The sequence below is a fragment of the Solanum dulcamara genome, chromosome 9 (assembly GCF_947179165.1).
Source record: "Solanum dulcamara chromosome 9, daSolDulc1.2, whole genome shotgun sequence".
NCBI classification, from domain to species: Eukaryota; Viridiplantae; Streptophyta; class Magnoliopsida; order Solanales; family Solanaceae; genus Solanum; species Solanum dulcamara.
In genome coordinates, this window is record NC_077245.1 from 64,845,464 (window position 1) to 64,869,582 (window position 24,119).

Consider the following 24,119-nt stretch of genomic DNA (forward strand, 5'->3'; position numbering starts at 1 on the left):
ATATTTTACTAATAGACAATTTTTTAAAAATAAAATCTAGATTTTCATGTGAAAAAACTAACAAATTTTATTGGGAGCAAACTCACAAGCTCTAAAATTTGAATTCACATGAAAGCTGCCTAATGAAGCGACAAGTCGCTGGCAGTTACACTCCTTGTAAGTCTCTAACAGTCGCACTCCAAGTAAGTCGCTGATAGTTACACACTTCCAAGTCACTACAGCCAATTTTTTTTTTTAAAAAGAATTTAGGTTTTCATGTGATAAAAACTAACAATTTTTATTGGGAACAACACAACTTTTGAATTCAAATTTACGTGAAAATTGCCTAGTGAAGTGACAAGTTGCTGACAATCATGCTCCTTATAAGTCACTGACAGTCACGTTTCTCGTAAGTTGCTAACAGTCAGGCTTTTTGTAAGTCGCTGGCAGTTATGCACTTCCAAGTCATTGTTGGTGCACGTAACCTATTTATTCAACTTCATTGGTTGAAATTACTCCACTAAATTTTCATTCATCTTTCAATAATTCAATAATCAACTTTCTCCATCTATCAAATTTATTTATTTAAAACACAGTACGCCGTCTCCCAAACTCATTTGTTCTGCATTTTCGTGCATCTTTTGTGCTAACGTGAAGCCAAGCCTCAATTTCAAGTAGTTGTAGAGACACACACGCCACCACATATATAAAATATTTTTTATTATTATTCTTTAATTTTTTAAAAATTTTTTGCTGTGAAGTTTACAAAGTCATAAAATGTTGACGTGAACAAGTGAAATTAATCAAAGTGCCGCAATCAGACACCACGATTATAAAAAAATCAAAAAATAATTTAATTATACAAAAAAAAAATAGTGTCTGATGGTCAATGTGAAATTGACTATTTATTTACCCACAATTTTATTTTAACCCAAGGTATATTCTTATTCCAACCTACCAAAAATGCATTGTTTTAACCCCAATCATTTTTATATACCTCTTCTCCCCTTCTGTCATTTTCCTCAAAAACCTTTGCAAAATTGCATCTCTCTTACCACCCCACCCCACCCCACCCTCCCTTCACTCTACCCCCTCCACTCTCTTCCTGGGAGGGCCAAACCCTAAAAGCTCCCGCCACCCCCATTAGCCCCCCACCCCCACCCCTACTCTCTCTGTGAGCTTCATTACTGTTTTCTCTGTAGTTTCATGTCTGAAATTGTTGTTTTGCTGTGTTCAACTCATTTTGCATGTCTCTGCTTCACCAGATTCAATCCTCAATACGGATTACTTTCGTCTTTGATTGCATCAACTATGGGTTTACTTTGAAGGTTTTCTCCAGTCTTCCAAGATGAATGATCAAAAGGTACTCAAAACCCTACATTTTTGGTGTGTGATTTTACAACCCTTTTGCAGGGATTTCTTAGAATTGGGAAATTTATGCCTTTTTTAGTAAAATGATTCCAAAACTTAAGTTCTGTTTGATGGGTTCTGTGCTGTAGCTTTATGATGTTAACTCACAGAAGAAAGAAAGAAATGAAAAAGTTAATTTTTTTTCCTGATTTTCTTTTGGGCTTGATATGGTTGTGCGTGGTGTTATTGAGATGAAGAGAGACTGAGGAGATCTTGAGTAGCTAGAAAATGATGGTAACACTTCACTTAAAAGGAAAATAAAAGAAAAGAAATGGATATGCCTGCTGCAGCACTCAGTGGAGTTCCATCTACTCCAGCCTTGGTGGGCTTGCTTGTGAGCTGTAGCAGGATGTCCAATGGATTGATTAGGTGTGTGCAATCTGGCTAGGACATCGCTCCACAAAATATAGAGAAAGTATAAAACAAAAATGAGATTTGGAGGATTTAATGGAGAAGTTTTGTTTTTGTGACCTGGGTTCTGTATGATAGCTTCATGGTGATAGAGAAATGGTGGAAAATTTGTAAAAAGCTAGGGTGGACTGGTGTACACTGCTTGTGGGCTATAGCAGGCTGCCCAGTGGATTAGTTGAGGTGCGCCAAGTTGGTTTGGACACCACTGTCATAAAAAAGGGGAAAAATGAAAAATAAAAGCAAAAAGAGAAACAAAAGATTCAGTGTTTTTTTTTTTATTTTTTTGCAATTTTGTTTCTCTGTTGATATGGTAGGTCCATCGTGTTGGAGAAATGATGTTTTTTAAAAACAAAAATCTAGTAACAATAGGTACAAACATTTAAGTAGAGATATTTTTTCTCAGTAGACATTGACTTTTGATAGATGAGTTTTGATCTTTTCCATGTTGTGAGTTGTAATGTTGAGCTGAAAATGAACTTTCAGTGAAGTTGAGAACACTGTTACCATGTGTAACTAATCTCCTAATGAATGTAGTCTTCCGTTCCGGAGTAGTAGAATTTTCTTTTATGGAGGAATAGTATTTGAAATGATCAATTTGGTGGTCCGAATCATTGTCCCTGTGGTAGCATTATTTCTTAAATCCGCTCAGCATATGAAGTATGTGATTTGAACAATCTTTTTTGTTTAAACATTTCTACTATTCTTACTTAAGAAAAGTTAATTATTGAGTTTCTTAAGAACATAGTGGCACGCTGCCTAAACAACTCTCCTATTTGACCTCATTTGGTGTGATTTCTTAATCTTGTTTGGGTTTCTAATCATTGGGAAACAGTTCAGAACAAGCCACCAGGCAATATAATTAGAGGTGATCCACGTCTTCTCCTAAACATGTACATATAAAGCACTCATAAACATATGTCATACTTATTTTCCTCACGTTCTCTGCTGCCAAAATTATCCCTTTAGCTCTCAGCCAAGCAAGAAAGCACACTTGCCTGGGTGCTCTATGAATCCAGACGCGCACACGTGATAAAATTAACTCCTCTCACCAAAAGCTATGCTAGTCTAATTTTACTGAAAAAATACGCCATCACTTCTTGCCCCCAGCTCCATGAATCCTTGTCAGCGAGTGTGGTATTTTGTTTGTAGAGCATTTCCATCAACCTCTGGAATTCATCCACCTCCCTATTTTGTAAATTCCTTTTGTATCTCAAGTCCCAGTGAACTCCTCCTCTTTGTAGCACCTGTTTTTCTTTTTTTTTTAAAAAGCGAAGGATAATATCAGAAAGAAAAGCCTCCTGAATTTGTTGCACCATCATCCTTTTCTGTCACAAATTTCTAAATAAGTTGGGGAAGGCCGTCCTCAACCTGCTCTCTCTGCACCACCTTTTATCCCAAAACTTACTCTATCTCCATTCACTTACCCCATAAATAACTAAGCTGCTGAAATCTTCACAATCCTTTATGATACTTACCCAAAGACTGCATTTGTAGGTCAGCTTAAAAAATACAGTTTCAAAAATGACTGTGTTCATAGGTTAATGTTATGTTCCAAGACCTCGTTTTCCTTCCACGACTGCATATTCTCCATGGCTACTTACCCAGTAGTGCCTTGTTGAAAGCTCTAAGGTCTTTCACTCCAAATCCCACAAAAAGCTCCCATGGAGCTCTCTGACTTCTCTGTCACACTAACTTGAGCTGGACCCCGGGAACAGAGATGTGTTAATATGTGATACATTCTGGCAAGGAAGTGATGACAACCTCCATCCAAAAGTGAAAAGGGAAAAGGAAAGCAAAATACGTAAGTTCATTGGAAAACGTCTTTTCTCCCTTTATTCATGGTTCTCCTCGGTTGCTGTCTCTATCACTAGGCTCACCAACCAACTTGGAGTTCTTTCTAGTGTCCCTTCCAAATAGCCCAAAAAAGGCCATTTTCCCAGTCATGAGTTCCCTATTGAATGTGTAGATGGATTTTTTGGATTCGTTAGGAAGGAAAGTGTAGTAGGTTGCTTGTTTGGTCTCTGTATGAGTTTTGTACCATTTTGTACTGTCTTGGTACTTTATCAATTAACTTTTACCTTATTAAAAAAAAGGTCCTGAGTTCCCCTATGACATAAGTTGATTGGAAAGCTTCTTTTCTCTCTTTATTCATGGTTCTCCCTGGTTTTTGTCTCTTATCACTAGGCTCACCGACCAACTTGGACTTCTTTTCACTGTTACTTCAAAATAGCCCAAAAAGGCCATTTTCCTAGTCATGAGTTCCCTATTGAATCAGTACATGGATTTTTTTGGATTCATTAGGAAGTAAAGTGTAGTAGGCTAAATGGTTGGTCTCTGTGTGAGTTCTGTACCATTTTGTACTGTCTTGGTACCTTATCAATTGACTTTTACCTTATTAAAGAAAAGGCCATGTGTTCCCCTATGACATAAGCACTCTTGTTGTGGGGCAGACAATTCAATCAACTCCTTGAGAACAGTAAGGGTGCACAGAGAAAGAATTCTATGCAGGAATATGATTAGCCAAGTTGGGACAAAGAAAGCCGCCCAGAGCTGTGTGATATCAAAGAACTAGGCTTCTATTAATTAGAGGAGAGAAGAACATGTTTGCACTTTTTCCAGTGAAGTTACATTGCAAGAACTCATCACTCATTAGCTTATGTCTCAATAAAGAGCAAAGTTCTCAATGCAAAATGAACACACTCTTGCATTGGTAAGATAGATGATAATGAGCTGGTTTGCTGCTGGCATATACACAATGGATATAACCAACTGTATTAAATTTTAGATTTACTTAATGGCTGTTCTGTTTTTCTGTAAGATGGAGATTTTCTTTTTTATTATTCAATTAGGTTTATGATTTTAGGTGACAAAAGCTATTATTGTATTGGATAAATAACTCTGAGCAAATCTCTACAATTTGGTGAATACTTCATTAGTTCATTGTATATTTTTTTTTTGGAATTGGTAACTTTGTATATTTATGTTAGAATCAGAATCTTACAAGAGTTTGTAGTACCCCTTATATTTACAAAGTACTACCTACATCTATGATCCTATTTCTATAATGATTCTAAAACATCAACAATAGAGATAGGATCATTAGAAAGTAACTGGTTACACCAAAAACACACTAGCAAGATGCAATTAAGCTTAATCTGTTGCATACTGTTCTCTATGCTCTCAAAACACCTAGAATTCCTCTCCTTCCATGTTGTTCACCAAATGCTTGCTGGGACTATCCTCCACCTGCCTCTATTCTTGGCCAACAAACCCAGCCTGTTCCCAGCTTGTTAAGGCCTCTGTAATCTTCCCAGGCATGCTCCATTCTATTCCTCTGAGGTTCAAAAACAATCTTCATAGTTGTCCTGTGATTCTACAATGTAAGAATAGATGATTCACAGTCTCTGCCTGCTCCCCATACAAGAAGCAACTGGGGCTTAAAATTATCCCCCTTTTCATTAGGCTCTCTTAGGCAAGCACGACCTCTTTTGCCAGAAGCCACACAAAGCATGCCACTTTATATGGTATTTTCGTTTTCCAAATGTTCTTCCAGGGCCAACTGTTTGGCTGCTGGTTGTAGTTTTTCATTTTCCTGTAAGCTTTGCTCACTTTGTATGTGCCTTTCTCATCTCCACGCCACCATAGTTCATCTTCATCTGCTCCCAATCCACTGAATTGCTCAATCCACCATTGTATATTTGGAAAACTATGCTTGTTTAAAAACATTGGAAATTGGGTAGCAGGGTAATCTTCATTCTAGATATGAACATATGTTTTTATTGTTATTTAGTTTTTGTGTTTTCTGGAGGAATTAGGATGTGAACAGTGTAGAAAGCCATTTCTTGTTTTTGATGTGAACTATTAAGACTGGATTGCAAAATTGCTCTGTCCATGCTATATCCCTCTATTTCTCCTCTCCCCTTTCATGTCTTCCAATTTTTTGGTAGATTAGGTGACAATTAGTTTCTATTCTGAAAATTGCTCAACTATCAATGCAACATCTCTCGAAATCAACGACTTCCCAAGTTCGACAATATTTCCAACTTAAAGTTCTTTTGAAGCCATACTTGTGTGAGTAGATTGTGTTTTACTGGCTTCTGCCCCCCTGTCCCCCCATTTTTTTTTCTTTTTGGAATCCACTAGTTTTTGATAAGAATTTTTCAGATGCTTTTAGTACATGTCCTGTAAACTAGCAGAATTTGGTGTTCTGGTTATGTTGCTTCTTGCGTCTGTTCTGTGGTTCTGTGTATTTGGTTTACCTATTTTATTTTATTTTTGAACTCTTTTTGTCGTCAGGTGTTGATCTTTGGGTCATTTACAGAAGATGAGATTAAAACTTTGCAAAGCCAGCCAACAACTGATGTAGGGATTACATTTGGTTCTTTGGATTCTGCAACTTTAAAATCTGTGGGCATTTTTGACACAAAATTGACTGAGTTTGATCATTCTAAGAAACCTCAGCCATCAGAGCTTGCTCATAGAGAGAATGTCACTGAGGGTCATAGCAATACAGGGAAAACCATAAAGTCGGTTGGCCAAATAAAAGAATATGGTAGTTCTAGTTTTACAAATCCTGCTTACAATAGGGGTGTGTTACATCCAACAGTGAATACTGGAAGTGGTTATGATTCGTCTGAAAAGTCAAGCTTGTTGCAGTGTGCAGCTGATAATGTGTCTGAATTATCTAGCAGTGTGCAAGATGTTCATTTGACTAATCAACTTAAAAACTATAACTTGGTGAATGGTAGACACAAATCTTTGAAGGCATTAAATGGGTCTGCTGTGGATTTCAGAAGTTTGTTACCTCGAGGGTTGGTCAACTTGGGGAACTTATGCTTTCTTAATGCAACTCTTCAGGCTCTTCTCTCTTGCTCTCCTTTTGTTCAGCTCCTGCAAGAACTAAAAACACGTGATATAACAGAGGTATGGTGATAACCTACTTATTAAACTTTTTTTTTGCTAACCTATAACAACTTTAAATTTCAAATTTTGGTTTTGCTTATTACAGGCTGGGTATCCAACTTTACATGCCTTTGTTCAGTTCATCTCTGACTTCAGCATATACATTGATTCAAGCATGAAGAAAAAGGAAACAATTATTCCAGAAATCGGGCTGCCTTTTCGACCTTTAATGTTTGAATCTGTCCTAAAGAACTTTACTCCGGATGTCGCAAATAGCTTGACAGGCAGACCTAGGTATGTTACTGACAGCATATAAGCTATATCTTGTTTTTCACTCGACTATTCCTTGGTGCTCTGAGCAATGTCATAGACTTTCCCCATTTTGTTCAACTGGATCTTGTCTTTTCTTGCAATAGCAATATGCATTATATTTTGCAATGCACTAGTATCATAGATTCTTAGTTGTCACGGTCAATATTTTTGGAAAGGCACCATTTTGATAGATTCCCGTCATTGTCAATCACCAACTTTTGTAGTATGACCAACTTTTGTAGCTATACATGCCGTCACAACTTTAACGTACATGCATAAGCTATGGGAGAGTCCACAAATTACTGCATCTATTATAATCTTGTTTCACACTGGCTTTACTTTAATTTGACTCTTTTTTTTTGACACTGGTAACATTTACTTTAATTTGACTTTCTCTCATTTATCACTCAAAAATTATTTTTTAATTTAGTTTTAGCAGTCTAAAAAACAAACAACATTTAATTTCCCCTTATATTCCATTTTGGGGAAGAGATGAATGTGGAACAATCATATCTTGGTCCATGGTGTCCTTTTTATTGATTTTGGCAGTTGGATCTCTCAGTTGAATTATAGGGAAAAAATTGGCAGAAAGGAGAAAAGTAAAAGTTAAGCTGAAGTATGTGTCTGTGATATATCCTTGAACCAGCCGTCAAACCACAAGTGGACACTAACAAATGAATCAATCTAAAGGAGGGCAGCGTACACGTGAAATTCCCCATCTTTTATTACTCAGCGTTTTTGGAAATGAGTTGTATAAGATGGTGAGAAAGAAATAAAATCATCTTTGAAGTCTATAATGAAGACGATGCACCCCAATCAATGGCGGAGCTAGCATATTAGGTAGATACAGTTTCAGCAGAACCCAGTAACTCAGGCTCAAACTCTGCATTTGTGTTTAAAAATTCATTTGATAATATGTATAAATAATTTTTCCAGAACCCAATAAACAAAATGAATTATGATTCAGAACCCATAAACTAGAAAACCATGGCTCCAATTAAAGTGAGTTTGGCAGGTAATGATAGTTTATCCTCTTGTCACATACTCGTGTTTACACTGGCTTTCTTTTGAAAATTTTACTTTTGTGCAGAGTGCACTAAGAAAACTGATAGGATTAAAGATCTTACCCCCCCAAATGACCAGATACTCATTTCTAGTCTAGTTCTTACCTATTTAGCTAGACTTTCTTGGCTGTATATATTATTACCTTTCAATCATTCTCCGTCTTTAAAGAACTTATCTATGCACACCCCCAACGCTTTTCACTCTTACAGCCATACCTTTTAGATTTCCTCCTCGACTTCCCTTTACCACTTTAATATCCCATTCTGCTTCCTTTTCAAAGAAAACTTGTCTTTCTTGTCTAATATCAACTGAAACTTCTTTAAGTGCTATAATTACCTTCTTTTGGTCCTCCTAACATCAAGCTCAGTTTATTTATTTTTTGAGAAAGCAAGTTCAATTTTTTTGGTTGAGTTGCATACCACTTTTATGGTCTTTTATTTTTCTTTTCATCCATTCTTTTTCTTTTTTTATGGACTGAAGGTGATTGATAGAATTATTTTCTTGCCCTCTAAACTGGGACTGCTTTGTCTGTTGCAAGAAATTGGGAAATGTAGATGTTCAAATGAGTTTCTTATAGTTAAATCGTACCTAGCAACTGCCATCTGAAGAGAAGTTTGATTAACACACAAATTTGATGGAACTGGTGCCCCGTTGTAATTCTCTCTTTATGTTTGGTTTTATTTGTGTGTCTGTGTCTGTAAATGCTGTTTTTCATTTTTGTTAGTGTAATGGTGGATTTTCTACTTACAGGCAGGAAGATGTTCAGGAGTTCCTCAGTTTTCTGATGCATCAGATGCATGATGAATTGCTAAAATTAGAGGGTCAAGTACCAAATGGTATTGGGAGAAACTCCTCTCTGGTTTCATCAACAGATGATGAGGAAGAGGATGATGATTGGGAGACTGTTGGCCCAAGGAATAGGACTGCAGTTACTAGAACACAGAGCTTTGTTCCATCAAAATTAAGTGAAATTTTTGGAGGTCAACTGAAGAGTGTAGTGAAGGCTAAAGGTAAACTGAATTTATGGCATTGGATCTAGATGACTTTATATTTGCTTAGTTATATCAGGATATTTGTTTGGATCTATCTTGATCTGTCACTACCTTATATGACTGTACTAACTAGGGCGTATCTGGCTACTTTAGAATAAAAGGCAGGATAAGAAAGAAAAAAATGAAGGGTGTGTTTGGTATGGAGGAAAACATTTTCCTTCATACCGAACACACCCGAAGAGTAAAAGCTAAGGCTTAATTACTCAACTGAGTAGAGAGCCTAGGTTTTTTGATCATTATAAGAGGGAAGATGAAATGATTTAAAGAAATGGGAGATTGGAATGTATCACTCTTGCAAACTATGTTTTGATCAGAATTTGTGGAAGGTTTGTAGGTGCTGCTCATCCAACTCTTCAATAAGACATGTTTTCAGTTGATCCTTGCAGTGTTTTGGAATCTACCATTGGGCCTTGTTTTGCAAGTATTTGTTTCTTTTCTTTTGCTGATGTATTGATACTTTCATTAGCCAGGCGCTTAGGTATTGCAATATATATTAGAAAAGCAAAGATGAATTTTTTTTAATTTTTCACCCGGAGTTGTTTAAGGTGCTTGTTAGTTGTACTTAATAAAATGAACATTGGGCTTAACCTAACCCCAAAAGCTAGCAAATGAGGTGAGCATTGTGCAAGACCGTATAAGGAGACAATAACTCGCCCCCTCAATCAATGTGAGACAACTTAATACCTTTCACACACCTTTGTTTGGACATATGAAGCTTGTACAACATAACATAGGAGCACAACAATGGGAGATCAAGAATTGGGATGGGTCCAACTCAAAATACTATGTTAAGAAAATGAACCTTGAACCTAACTCAACTCCAAAAGCTAGATCATAAGATGAGGATTGCACAACACAAAATCATTTAAGGAGACAATAGCTTAATTCTCTCAACCAATGTGGGATAACCTTGCAATACCTGCGAATGGTGATGATTCTCACTTTCAAACTTAAGCACTAGTTAGGAAGAGGAGTTAGTTTTTTCTTTTTGTACTTTCAGATTTTCAGATTTTGTGTTTTAACATATGGAATGGGGTGAGTCCGCCTTCTTGGCCAAAATTTAAGTGGTTCATCTTGCTAACAAGGCGTCTTTCTTTTCAAGAATGTACTAGAACATAAAAGAATCGATTATGTGTGCTTTACTAGATCCATGTTGCTGTATGTTTATGCATAAAAGATTTCAGTAGTATAAAGACGGAAGTCCAATCGTTTAGGATGATTGATCAAAGGTGAAGTGTTGGAAAAGGACCCAATGTAATTCTGAAGAAGTTTGGTAGGTTATTCAAAGGTATTTATCGTCTTCAAGCACTGAAGTAAATTTCGTATTGGGTATTCCAGAGAATATTGATTCCACCTGTACTTTGGGATTTGTAGAATTTGGACTTCTTATTTTCTTCTATTGTATTACTCCATGTCAAAAGGAGGGCTATTTTTGTGCCTGTGGCAGTAAGAGCATTTGTTCTTTATCTGTCCAAATCTATACTGACTTAGGTATTATGAAGACTACACCGGAGACTATCTGACATAAATTGGAAGAAGTTGTGTCAGCTGAAGTTGAGATCCTTCATTGGTTATATCCACTTATTTGTCTTAAATTTGGCTTATATTTCCTTTTTCTCACTAAGCTTGGCTAATAGATAACATAAAAGGATTAGGCAAAACTTGAAGCTGCTAAGAATTTAAACTTGTAAAGGGCTTAGCCTTCATCAGTTGGTCATTGAGCCTCTATGTTTCTTATTCTCTTTTGTTCATATAGGTTGTTTCCTGTTAGGACTCTCTTATCCATTTGTCTAATAGCTCTTATTCATTGATTTAACTAGGTAACAAAGCCTCAGCAACAGTACAACCATTTCTTCTGCTCCACCTTAACATTTATCCAGAGCCTATTTGCTCAATAGAAGATGCACTTCGGATGTTTTCTGCACCAGAGGCACTTGAAGGATATCGAACGTCCGCAGCTGGAAAGGTACTCTATTATGTTGTGTGAACTTTTGGACCAGTAGATGATTAAGTATACGAGTATGTAGTCATTCCGTGGGATACACCCGTTTTTGTACACAAGATTATCATACTCTGGGATATACTTTTTTTTCACCTAAAAGGGTTAATAAGAAGAAAATTAATGTATTTTCTTTCGACAAAGAAAACAAAGTAGTACTTTCTATTTCTGGAAGAAGACAACTAGAAAATAATTATATGCTTATGAGACTTCTTTGCCAATTTCACATTATTGATAAGCTACGTTGCTCGGACTTTACAAAAATGTTGAGGGGTGCATGTCGCATCCTCCAAAAGTAGTGCATTTTTGGAGGATCCGACACGGGTACAACAACACTTTTGGAGAGTCCGAACAACATAGCTGATAATAAATAATTATGCTTTTGGATGGGAAATCTTGCAAATATTTTAGAGAATGCCTCACAATTCTCTCAATTAATCATATCTCAGGCTGAGGTAGTCAGTGCCAGCAAGTCTGTTAAGATTCTGGAGCTTTCTGATATAATGGTGTTGCATTTAATGCGCTTTAGCTACGGAAGTGAAGGGAGTACCAAGTTGCACAAACCCGTGCACTTTCCTCTGGAGCTTGTGTTTGGACGTGATTTGCTCGACTCTCCTACTGAGGTGAGATTATCTCCCTCTTCTTACAAATGTGGCCCCTGCTAGTTACCATGGTTGCATGCTGTCCTGAAAATCCGATTATGCACTGAGATTGTTACGTTAATCTTAAATTCTGATCACATTGGATTTGATTTAGCTACATTCCAGTTAAATTGATTTTGATAAAACACTTGGTTTTATTCACTAGTAAGTTCACCTTCACCATTGAAAGGTATGCTCGAAAGCTTCTATAGGGCCATTAAGCTTCTAAAGATGGTCATTTCATTTGTGCTATGAATAGTAGTTTAGCTCTATCGACAGAGGCCCCGCCTAAAGTTCTGACCCTTGCTTCAAGCTCTGCTCTGGGAGAATGGCCCCACCCGATGTGATTGACGTCGCATCTCGACCTGTTCGTGCTGCGGAGCGAACACCTACTTTGAGGAGAAAGAAATCCTTTCCTAAAGTGAAAGTGAATTCAAGCCGGTACATCATAAATAAAAAGAGAGGCTTCAGTTTCTTGCTTATCTATGGAATATCGCATTGTTACTGGCCTTTCAAAAAAAGAATTTTATTGTTAGGAAATAAGGGAGACTGTGACTCTCCCCCTTTATGTGTTCTATATCAAAGTCAAAGAGGGTCTTGACATCTTTCTTAAGGGTTTCTTTCAACGCCTTACAATTTGTTCTCTGGCGTGTTCCTTCTTGTGTGGTAATCTGGGTAAGATTGGAACATTCTGTATTACTTGGTTACAGTTGCTGGTGAAGTGTCATGGCTAGGAATGAGACCAATTGAGGTTGAAAGTTAAGCATTCAGCTACTACGGCCTATTAATGAGGCTTCTTTTCTGTAGTCTTCTATGGACACCTGTGTGTCCAAACACGTTTATCTGTTCTATAGATAACTGTATAATATTTGTCTGAGATTAGCTTAAATGGAGCGCTATGATCAGCTGACCCCAACTTCCTTGGGATTAAGGCATTGATGTTGTAGATAACTGTATCTCTGAATCAGAAATGTATCAATCTAAACCTTGTGCCTACAGATGACATCTAGTAATGCTTATGCTTCCATTTAATTGCTACAGGGTAGGAGGTATGAACTTGTTGCAACGATCACTCATCATGGAAGGGACCCTTCAAAGGGTCATTATACTGCCGATGCCCGCCATCCAAGTGGCAAGTGGCTACGTTATGATGACGTGTCTGTCACAGCCATCCCCACAAGCAAGGTGCTGCATGATCAAGCGTACGTTCTCTTCTACAAACAGTTGTAACTTGTATGGTAATTTCAAGTTGCACTAATTGGCCAACAACGAAAAGAGATTAGGGAAATATGTTCTTGTACATGTATAAGAAAGTTGATAGATAACAGATGCAAATATAGGAGCAAAAGATGTAGAGGAGAACCTTGTTAAAATCAGTCACAACTCAGAAGAGTAATTTTGTGTTTGAGTAGATGTTTGAAAAGAGGTAGAGGTAGTAGAGTTCGAAATTCCCCCACCCCTGAGCACCCCATTTTTTCACCCAGTTTTTACAGGACTGAAGATTGTATTCTATGTTTTAAGATGAATTAAGCTGGAAAAACCCCGAAAAATTTATTGATTTTATTTTAATCATTGGAAACAATGAGATTGAAAAGAAAAAAAGATTGTCTTGTGTGTGTTGCAGGGTGATAAATGTCATACTAATTTTGCTAATTCATACTTACCTATGCACATCGTTTATACCAAATCAATAAATGCATGACATGTTTTTGCATATCGATTCTATTACTTAACAACGAATCATGGGAAGCTAATATGATTTATGTGAATACTGGGTGCAAATTCTGTCTCCCCTGCAGTTTGTTGCAGATTGATTGCTCTTGGTTTGTCTGATAATTGAAAGGCTAGAATGTATCCTTGAAATCTTACTTTATAGTTTTATGTCAATTTTTTCAAGAGATCTTTATTTTTACACGTAAAAGATTTGAAAATAAAATAATTGAAATTGTTGTAAGGCCATGTTTTTTTTATTCTACTTGTCAAGGGTTATGTTGAATCATTTGTCACAAACTAATATATAGGACTAGATTGCACAAATAAGGTTTTAACAGTGAACGTAATTGTGAATAGTCTTTTTCCAAAAAAAAAAACACAGCAATTAGGGATAGAGAAAATATATATATATATAATGCAAGATCCAATTATTGAATCCATTTTTTCCATTGCTTTTTGAAACATTTCGATAATCAATTCAGAGAAATTATTATATCTTATCCTCTTATGAGCAAGGTAGGTCACTTTTTAGGGAAAATTATTTTATTAGCTCAATTTATTTTTACCCACATAAATTGATTCATGAAAGTTCTTACCAAAATATTGTTTAAGAAAACCTTATGTTTGGTTTGTTATACATATTTTTATTATATATTAATGAGAAATTAGCGCTAGTTGTGCCCAAATTCACGAAAAGTAACGAGATTTTTCTTTATTATGAAATATAGCAATATTTAGGTTTCAACACCTATCGAGCACGTTATACGCACACATAATAATAGTAAAATATATTGTATATGTACATATATAATATCTGTAGCGAAATGCATTGTATCTATGAGCATAATAATAGTGAAACTATAGTATATCGACACATATTCAATAAATCTGCCTAACTATATATATTCCTAAGTATTTGCTAAAGAATTCTAAATTGTACCTATAACAACAACAACATATCCATTGTTATCTCATAAGTAGGTCTGGAGAGAATGGTGTGTATGTAGAAAAAGACTGTTTTTAATAGACAATCGATTCAAGTAAAACATACCAAAACATGTATGGGAAGGAAATACAAAAGTATAAAAGTCTTGTTGAAGATAGAAATAGTCATGACGAACAACATAAAAATACAATAATCAAGGCTAAAGGAGCGAAATAGGAATATGAATCTAAGAGTACGAAAATACAAAACTAATATTCAACTATCTACTACCCTTCTATACTAATCCTCTATCTCCAACCCCTCCAATCATGGATCATATTCTCGGTGAGCTAAAACTACATCATATCCTACCTAATCACGTTACCTCAATACATTTAAGCATGTCTCTCACATTTTTTTTTGCCATCACTATTTCAAATAAATATAAGAATCTTAGATTACCCATCCTAATTTCGCTTAATTAAAACATAAATTTTTGTAGGGGAATATAACTTTTTTTATAGTGACCTATTAAGATTCTATATATCATAAGCAAAATGACATGTTTAAAACCCAAAAACCTTTATGCTTTACTCTTATTGGTCCAAAAAAAAGCCAAAAAATTAATATATATAAAAAAATCATGTAACGCTTTCGGCAAAGTTGATCCCGTGGGTCCCACGTACCGTTGACGTAATGATGACGTGGATGATCACGTGACCATTCAGATACAACTTGATGATAATTGTGCCACGTGAAAGAAATGCTGATGTGGGCCCGGAGGGGCAAAATGGAGAAATAGTGGAAAAGTGAATTGGCTATGAGCTGTCAAAGCAGGGAACATGACACGTGTCAATCATAGATTATTTATTTCAAAATTATTGTGTTCTTTTTATCTAATATTAAAGATGAGACTCAAATAATTAATTCTGAAATAACTTATTCACAATCAAATGAGCTTTTAGGGATCGTTTGGTGTGAGAGATAATAATAAATAGTTCTCGAATATAAATATTAATCTAGGGATAAAATGTTGGTGCCTTGTTTGGTTGTCAAATTTGAAATAACTTATCCCATCATTTATATCATAGTGATGGAAGGATAGCTAATCCCAAAATAATTAATTTTAGAATAAATTGTTTCTAACTAAACGACCCCTTAATGTCTTCAATAGAATTTTTTCATAGAAATTATTGCACTTATGAGTAAAAGAGGATAAATTATTTTATTTCAATAAAATGAAATAAAAGTAGGGTCTGGAATGGATGATGTGTATATAATTTTATTTTTTATTTTTTAAAGATAGAAAAATTAATTTCTGATAGATCATCGGATCAAATAAAATATATTTAAAATGGTATAAAGAGAAAGTATAGTAGTGAAAAAGTCAAATAAAAAACAATAGAGAAAAAACAGGAATAAAAAGTAAAAACTAATATGACAAATGATGATATTGATGAAAAAAAAACTAGACAATATTTGATTATTTACTAATTTTTCACTCTAATTTTTGAATTCCATATTCTTTCATCTAAGTAAAAGTATAACACAAAATATCAATAAATAAAAAAAGTAAAAAAGTATTTTTATTTAAATTATAATGATAATATGAGATAATTTTCTCATACTTATTCTTTCACGTACTTTTTCCCTCGGTTACTATTGATGAGCTTACTTGAACAAAAAATATATTTCCTGCATTTTAATTTTTTTAAATTTGATAAAAAATATACTTTATACCTAAAATATTTAAGATTATAAAATTTAAAAATATTTTGATACTTTTAACATATTTTTAATTTAAAATTATTAAATTTTAAAATTTTATATTAGAAATTAAACTATGAAACGAACGGAATATTATATATGGTATAATTGTAAGTTAAATAAGTTGACTCATGTATTTTATTCTTTTATTTTATTTTATTCTGAACACGGTGCCGACACTAAGAAAAAATAGCAGCCAATCAGATTCTATTTTATTTTTTCCATTTTTTAAATTTATATTTGGACCACGTGTTGTTTACAGCTTAGAAGGTTTTTTTTTCTTCTTCTTCTTACTATATATTTTAGCTTACAAATCTAGAAAGTTTAAATTAAAAATAAATTAAAAATTTCCTTTTTTTATTATACTAATTTTTCGATATGTGCATTATATGTAGATGTCGAGTGGTGTAATATAATTTATTTATTTTATTAGATAATATATTTTTTTCTTTCTATAATTTTATTTGTTATAAATATGTAATTTATTTGGTACAAACATGTAATGGTGTATGTCACATAATTACTCTTTAATGCAATACATTTCACCTAATACTTTCTGCCAAGGGCCTAAAATGTTTTTTAACTATTTGAGTTGGTATAAAATCATCATTCATAAATTTTTCGGCCTTCAAATATCTCTGACATTAATTATTTGGCTAAAACAAATACTTGGATATTAACCTTTTGGTTCATATTTGTCCATATTTTTAATAACTCTCCTAAAGTAAAATGATTAAATATTTATTTATTATATTACCTAATTTGATTGATCTAAATTTATACCCTTCTCAAATAAATAATAAAAATCACATATGATTCATATTTTGATCCAATACGTATGAAAATAATATTTAAAAAATTATTAATTTCAAGATATCTTCTTATTGACCTATTTTAAATCAACCCCCAATTAATACAATCCAACTCATAACTGAGATTCAACTAAAACCTATACTTGCCCTGTCTAATTGTTCATTAAAAATGATTATTATTTTTATTAATATAATTTTTTTTTATCAATTATCCAATTGTCTTGTTCATATCTTCTTTTTATTTCTTTTTAGTCTCTTATTCTTAACTAGGATATCATGATCTCAAACTTGAAATGAACTTACATATTCATATTCATTTTAATTTGCATTATTATTATGGTGAGGTGGAAGTAAGGATAAGAAAAAAGGCTATAATTTTCATGTTTTTTTTTTAAATTTTGGGTACACACAAAAGAAAAATACAACATATGTATATAATTGCTTAATTAATTCATTTTATATTGAACTAATTATTTCTAAATGAATGTCATCATTATTTTCCTCATAGGAAAAAAAATGAAAGGGTGAGGAGGGGGGGGGGGGGGGTAGGTGAGTATAGAGATTAGAGGAGTACCTTTTTTTATTTTTAATTTTTCTATGGAATCCAAAATCAGGCTAATCATCTGAGTTCATTTATTAAGTAATTTTAAATTATTTTAATGAATAAGGGATTAAAATGCCCTTAAACTATGAGATTTAGTATAATATTGCTCTCGTCCCATTTTATGAGTATTGGCCGTTTGAAATAAATGTATTTGAAGGCCAAAAAATGGACGGAGGATAATTTTATACCAATTCAAATAATTGAGAGACATTTTAAATCCTTCTCCGTACTTTCTATAAACAATATTTTTGTGTATGACAATTTTTATTTGCTTTGTAAACCTGATTGGATAACATTTAAACATAATAAGATGAACAATCAAAATTTGATTAGAAACATAATTTTATTTTACTTATTTTGACTTTATTTAAATTAGTAACATGTAAGGAGATTCATCTACAGATGAAACGTGGTGGATGGAAGAAGGTTGGGAGAGAATCAGTACATAAGAATATATGTACATTTTAAATTATAAAGATATATTGATAACATCAACATATAATGTAAGATCATACATATGAAATTAAAACACCAAAAATACGATTTTGCTGAAAATACTATAAACTATGTTCAAAGTTAATAACATCTCTCTTCAAAATATTAAAATATTGTGAAATAACTTAAATTTATATGTGCTACATTGAGAGTCTAACTGAAGCTGGATGCATTACATGAAGGCCCATGTATTAATGTCTATGAGTTTAATTTTGGTGCACTGTAGTGTACAAGATTTTCTGCACCATCAGATAACTTAAAAAATAATTACTATAATTTTTTCAAGTAATATTTGCACCTTTTTAAGAAAATTATAATTATAAGTGAAAAAATATTAAAGGTAATTTGAATCCTAATTATACTGTAATCCAAATTCCTTCCTAATTTTTAGACTTTCTTTTCCTAATCCATCACTTTCTCTCTTTATTGTTTGAAAAGATAATTTCAAATAATTAATTTTGGTCTGTGAAATATCCTTGAACAATTTCTCTATAGGATCTAGAGGACAGGTAATAAAATATTCTTTGTTCTCGATTAAAAGTTGCTAAATTTTTCAAATCATTTCAAGTTAGTTCTTGTGTAACCTTAAAATTGCAACCAACTCAACCACACTTCATGATGAAGTTCTTGATATTAATTTTTATTTTCTGCATTACATGATTGCAATTTAACGTTGATCAATAACTTCATTTATTAAAATTTGCGTTGATTTGATTTTTTTAAAATATAAAATTTAAGAAAAAGACATTTAAAATTTACATTGGCATAGGGTGCAATCGTAGGAAGCTTTATTAGTGAATGTAATTCCCCGCCTGATAAGACTGATCGTTGGCTTGGAATCAAACTAGCCTATCACTCCCTTTCTTCATTCCTATATGGACCCATATTCCTAGGTTCTTTCAATGTTTACTGTGTTACTGGAATTCCTAGTTATTGAACCATAGCAAAGAAGCTATTTTTTCTGACTTTTATTCCTAGGTATAAAGGGATAGATAGTCTAAGAGAGTGCCAAGAAAGAACACATACTTATCACTTTTGGAAGGTTTGGAACCCTCGATTCATCCGTCTCAAATAGAACAATTGAATAGAGACTTAGATGTGACTAAGGTGTCACAACCCAAGCTAGACCCTAGACATGACACGATGAATAGGATCCCAAAAGACGTTAAACAACCTCTTAGCATATCATGACGTAAGATAACATGATAAATAACACTAGAAATAATAGAATACAATATTTAAGTCTTAAACCAAATCTCATCATAACGACTCAATCATAAAGAAAATCTAAGAATAACATCAAAAATGTGGAAGAAACATGATAGATCTGACATAGCCTCTAACTATCATAGAAGGGGGAATAGGATAGGCCCTAGCTCACCCAAATAATCTGAAACGAAAATAAGTCTAAAATGAAAGACATAAAGAACTCAAAATGATTGCACCCTCGAAGCATGAGGACTTACCAATTAATGCAACGCTAATGGAAACCTATACAAGCTACGAGAATGACGAGGAGCGTCGTGACCTAAATTATGAAACAATATAGGCAAAAGAGTATGCATCAGTACTATAGAATGTTCTGAGTATGGAGAATGTGCAATGCATGACATAAAATGTAATAATGCAATGATCAAGTTGGTACGTGTTAAAATCCTTTAAAAACATCATTGGAAGCATAAAATATGGTCAATGCAAATCATAGAAGGAACTCATAGTTAAATTATGAAATGAGTGAGAGAAACCGCTAACCGACATAAATCATGTGAGCTATAATATGGAATCCGGTGTCATACCTCCCACACCGAAAAGAGATTGTCCTACTTGTGAAGGTAAGGACCATAAACATGAGCTATTGTGGATCCACTAGCTAGAGTCAATTCAGACTAAGTCCTACGCGGGCACGTAGTTATGGAGTAAGAGATTGCTACTAGAGACCCGACCTCTACTAACAGGAGAGCCTCCATCCCAATATCTACTTGGTACTAGGTAAACTCTCAACGTAACAACCATAAGCATAGCATAATTTCATCATAGCATACTTGAAAACCATAAGAATAACTCCTTTAAAAATCATGATTTCATAACATTTTCATAAGATACTTATGTAAGCATCCAAATCATGATAAGCTCGTTCATAGAAAAATCATGAAAAACCTTCATTATAGCATTCTTTACAATGAAGCAACCTTTGTCTTCATAGAAATCATAATTTTATTCGTTTCATAAAAACATTTTTGAAATCATAGTCATAAATTCATGATGCATGCATAATTCTTCAAGCATAATTTATAATCATTAAATAGGCATAATGTATGGGCTCATGTAAATTTTTTCAAAAACATGTAATTAATATCAATTCATGCATAATAAGATCAATTGAAGTGAAATAAATAATAATTAATTGAACCCAATGCAAGATCATTAAAACTTAGGGTTTTGGAAGAAATCATAAAGAAGACTTGAGTTTACTTTGGTACTCCATGCATGAAAGAGGATCCATCGATGAAATTCCCACATACCTCAATGAAATCTAGCCTTAAACCTTGAAGAGTAGTCTTAAATTCTTGAGCCCCTAGCTTGTTGGAGAAGATGAATTTAGAGAGAATCCTTTAGTGCATTAGAGAAATTTAGGAGAATGAGGAAAATTTGAAGGATTTGGGTAGATATAGGTTATCCAAAATAGCTCAAAATGACATAGCTTATGTGTTAAAAAAATAAAAAATATCCAAAATATTCCTGGATTAATTCTATCGAAAGTGACCTATGGATGGTACCTACGGTCCATAGGTCCTCCTATGATCCGTGCCTTTATTTCGTAGAAATCATGTCCAAAAATTAGAGCTACTGGAACTGGCACTATGACCCTACTATCCTGGTCTATGGGTAATCAAAGACCCTATGGGTCATCAAACCCAATCATCCTGGAGAACCTCCAAACATAGTCTCTAATCCTTTTCCTACGAGCCATCGTATGACCCATCAAACTTTCTATGGTCCATAGGATCTCTCATCGAACATAACTTGAGCTATTGGAATTTGTAAAATCTCAGGAGTCTTTCTACGGAACCCATCTACGGATCGTAGGATCTCCTATGATCCATAGATGACTCTCGTAGGTCAACCCCTAAATTTCTAGATTTTCCCCAAGTCTTTGTCTCCCTATGAGTGACTTTCTAAGGGTCGTAAGACCTTGTATAGTCCGTTGATAGGTCTCGTCTGGACTACACTAGAAGACTTTCTGCAATATTCTTCCTTTATTCTGACTTTTCAGCTTTCGGGGTCTTACACAAGGTACTTGCACATTCTTGGCACAGATGATTTATTTAATCATGTAAATTACATATTATATTTAAAATAATCATAGTTGAAAGAAAGTACAAGACAATAAAATAATCTTCACATTATATACTATTTCTACTTGTATTCTATTTTTATGAAACGTAGCATAATTATGGTTGTCTTCGGTTACCTTTCTAGGTCATGTGGTTTAAAAAGAAGAGGTGATGATAGATCCTCACAAGATTGAGGCAGTTAAGAATTGAGCTCAGCCTAGTTCTGTGATTGTGGTTGGAAGTTTTATGGGCCTTGCCAACTTCTATTGATGGTTCATACAGAATTTTGCTGCTCTTGCTACACATTTGAATATACTGAACTAGAAGGAGGTATCTTTTGAGTGGAATGATAAGTGTGAAGAGAAATTTCAAAAGCTCAAGACCTTTCTAACTATAACACTTATTCTGACGTTGCCGATTGAAGATAAGGACTTTACTGTTTATTGTGATGCTTCACATTCAGGCTTGGAGGTTGTGTTAATGCTGGACAAGAATGTCATAGCCTATGCCTCAAGGTAGTTAAAGGTTCATGAGAGGAATTACCTGACGCATGACTTAGAGTTGACAACGGTAGTATTTGCTCTCAAGATCTGGCGATACTATCTCTATGGTGTCAAGTGTAAGGTATTCATTGATCATCGTAGTCTAGAACATGTGGAGTTACTCAAGTATTATGATATTACCATTTAGTACCATCCGATAAGATTAATATGGTGGCAGACGCATTGAGCTGGAAAACAATTAGCATAAGTAGTCTAGCTTGTTTGGATGTATCTAAGTGACCCTATGCTAAAGAGATTCAGACTTTGGAGATTAAGTTCATGCAATTGAGTATATCAAAGAGAGGTGGGGTGTTAGCCAGTATTGAGGTTAGACCATTTTCATTGAGGAGATCAAAGCCAAGCAGTTTGAAGATGATAGTTTGAGCGAAGCTCAGAAAGAAGACAATGTTAGGCAAGGCTCAAGATGTTGCTCTTGATGCTGGAGGTATGCTCAGTTTTATGGAAAGAATTTGTGTTCCCTAGGTAGATGACTTGATCCAAAAGCTATTGAAAAAGTCACATAGTTAGTGATATTCTATTCATCCAAGTATGACCAAGATGTATCGAGATTTGAAGTGACTTTATTTGTCACGATTCAAGATAGGATTAGGAGTGACACAACGATTAGAATCCCGAAGAAATACAACCAAGCATTTTAGCATATCATATATGAACATACTTAAGAAAATTAAGAAAAAATCATAAATGCAGAATAAAAGTTTCAACATGAATATCTCGATAAAGGAGAAATCAATTTCGAAAGATCATAAAAATATAGACTCCATAACAATCTAACATGCTTCTAATAGTCTAGACGGGGCGTGGGAAAAATTCCTAGCTCACCAACATAAGAAGAAAAAGTGATAGACATATAAGCATATCATAAATGTCACATCCTCGAAACATGAGGACTCACTGATGTACCATGGATTTACGGTACTTTTAATACTTTAAACTTGAGAATTTGCATGTTTTCTAAAGTGATTGTTAGCATATTTGATGTTAGTTGTGTTTATTTTGCAGAAAACTGAGTCGGAGAACTTATTGAGGAATCACAACACTGATGAAATTAGTTTTTGGAGATTATGGGGTTGTAGGTAGAAATCGTCTAAACAGAAAAGAGGAATGTAGTTAAAGTTGTTGACGAGTAAAGTCTACAACTCATTCTTATTCTTACGAGTTGTCATTTAAAGTCATCAAGTAGAAGTGAAAGACTGAAGTCAAAGTAAAGATGACTATTCAATTATATGACTCATTCACAATCCTACGAGTCGTAAATTACACTCATAGAGGAAGCTATAGGAGATGAAATCAGGACTAGGTTTATGACTCAGGATTAAGAGCCATCCTGGATGTTAGGATTCGTAGAAGTATTTCGTGAATAAGAGAAGCCCCTCAGTGCAGAGTGTTGGATTAGAGTTAGGTCTATGACTCGTCAAACTCATGGCAATTCATAGAAATGAGTCGTTAACCCAAACCTACTTACAATTTCCTATGTTTTCCAAATTTATATTTACTTAGGATTATTTGTCTATAAATATACTTCTTAGGTTTATTTTACTTTGTGCATGTTTTTGGGTTTGAGAATATAGCTTAAAATACTTTTGGGCTTTATTGTTGAATTCCAGTTTTTGTTATCGATATTTACGTTCAGATTTTAATTAAAGATTTTGGATTCTCACATTCGGTATTGTAAGTGCATAATTTTTTTACACCAAATATTCTTGATTGTGATCACATAATTATGAGTAGCTAATTTCACAACTAGGATTGTGAGAACCATGAAGAAATAACGACGTAGAACTTAATAAAAAATAATTCTTGAATAGTATGCATGCATGTATTGTCTTTTCCTTTGTTTTAAATTCTTTTTAACGGTGGCCAATATTAGAACTCGCCTTATATGTACTTACCGGATCAAGGAGGTACTAGATGGAAAAAGGGAATAAAAAATGAGATTTGGGGATTGAATGGATCAAGGGATAACTAAATCTGGGATCATTGGTAAGGGTTAGTAAAGCATACACTCATAGACGGATCAAGTTGCGTAGTGAAATTCACTTATTTGCCGGATCAAGGACTTAGGTAAAATTAACTTACCGATTCTACATGTAACACACTAGGAAAGGATTACTAATGAAAAAAGGTCTACAGA

The 24,119-nt window shown here is 34.1% G+C and overlaps 1 protein-coding gene across 1 annotated transcript; it reads left to right on the forward strand.

Annotated features, from left to right (window-relative positions):
• Positions 1-1,029: 1,029 nt before the first annotated feature.
• Positions 1,030-13,368, forward strand: LOC129903258 (ubiquitin carboxyl-terminal hydrolase 24-like). The gene is made up of 7 exons (XM_055978765.1): positions 1,030-1,342; positions 6,097-6,723; positions 6,809-6,996; positions 8,830-9,089; positions 10,952-11,097; positions 11,580-11,753; positions 12,813-13,368. The coding sequence occupies exons 1-7, from the start codon at positions 1,328-1,330 to the stop codon at positions 12,999-13,001; spliced, it is 1,599 nt and encodes a 532-aa protein (XP_055834740.1). The 5' UTR covers positions 1,030-1,327; the 3' UTR covers positions 13,002-13,368.
• The last annotated feature ends 10,751 nt before the right edge of the window (positions 13,369-24,119 follow it).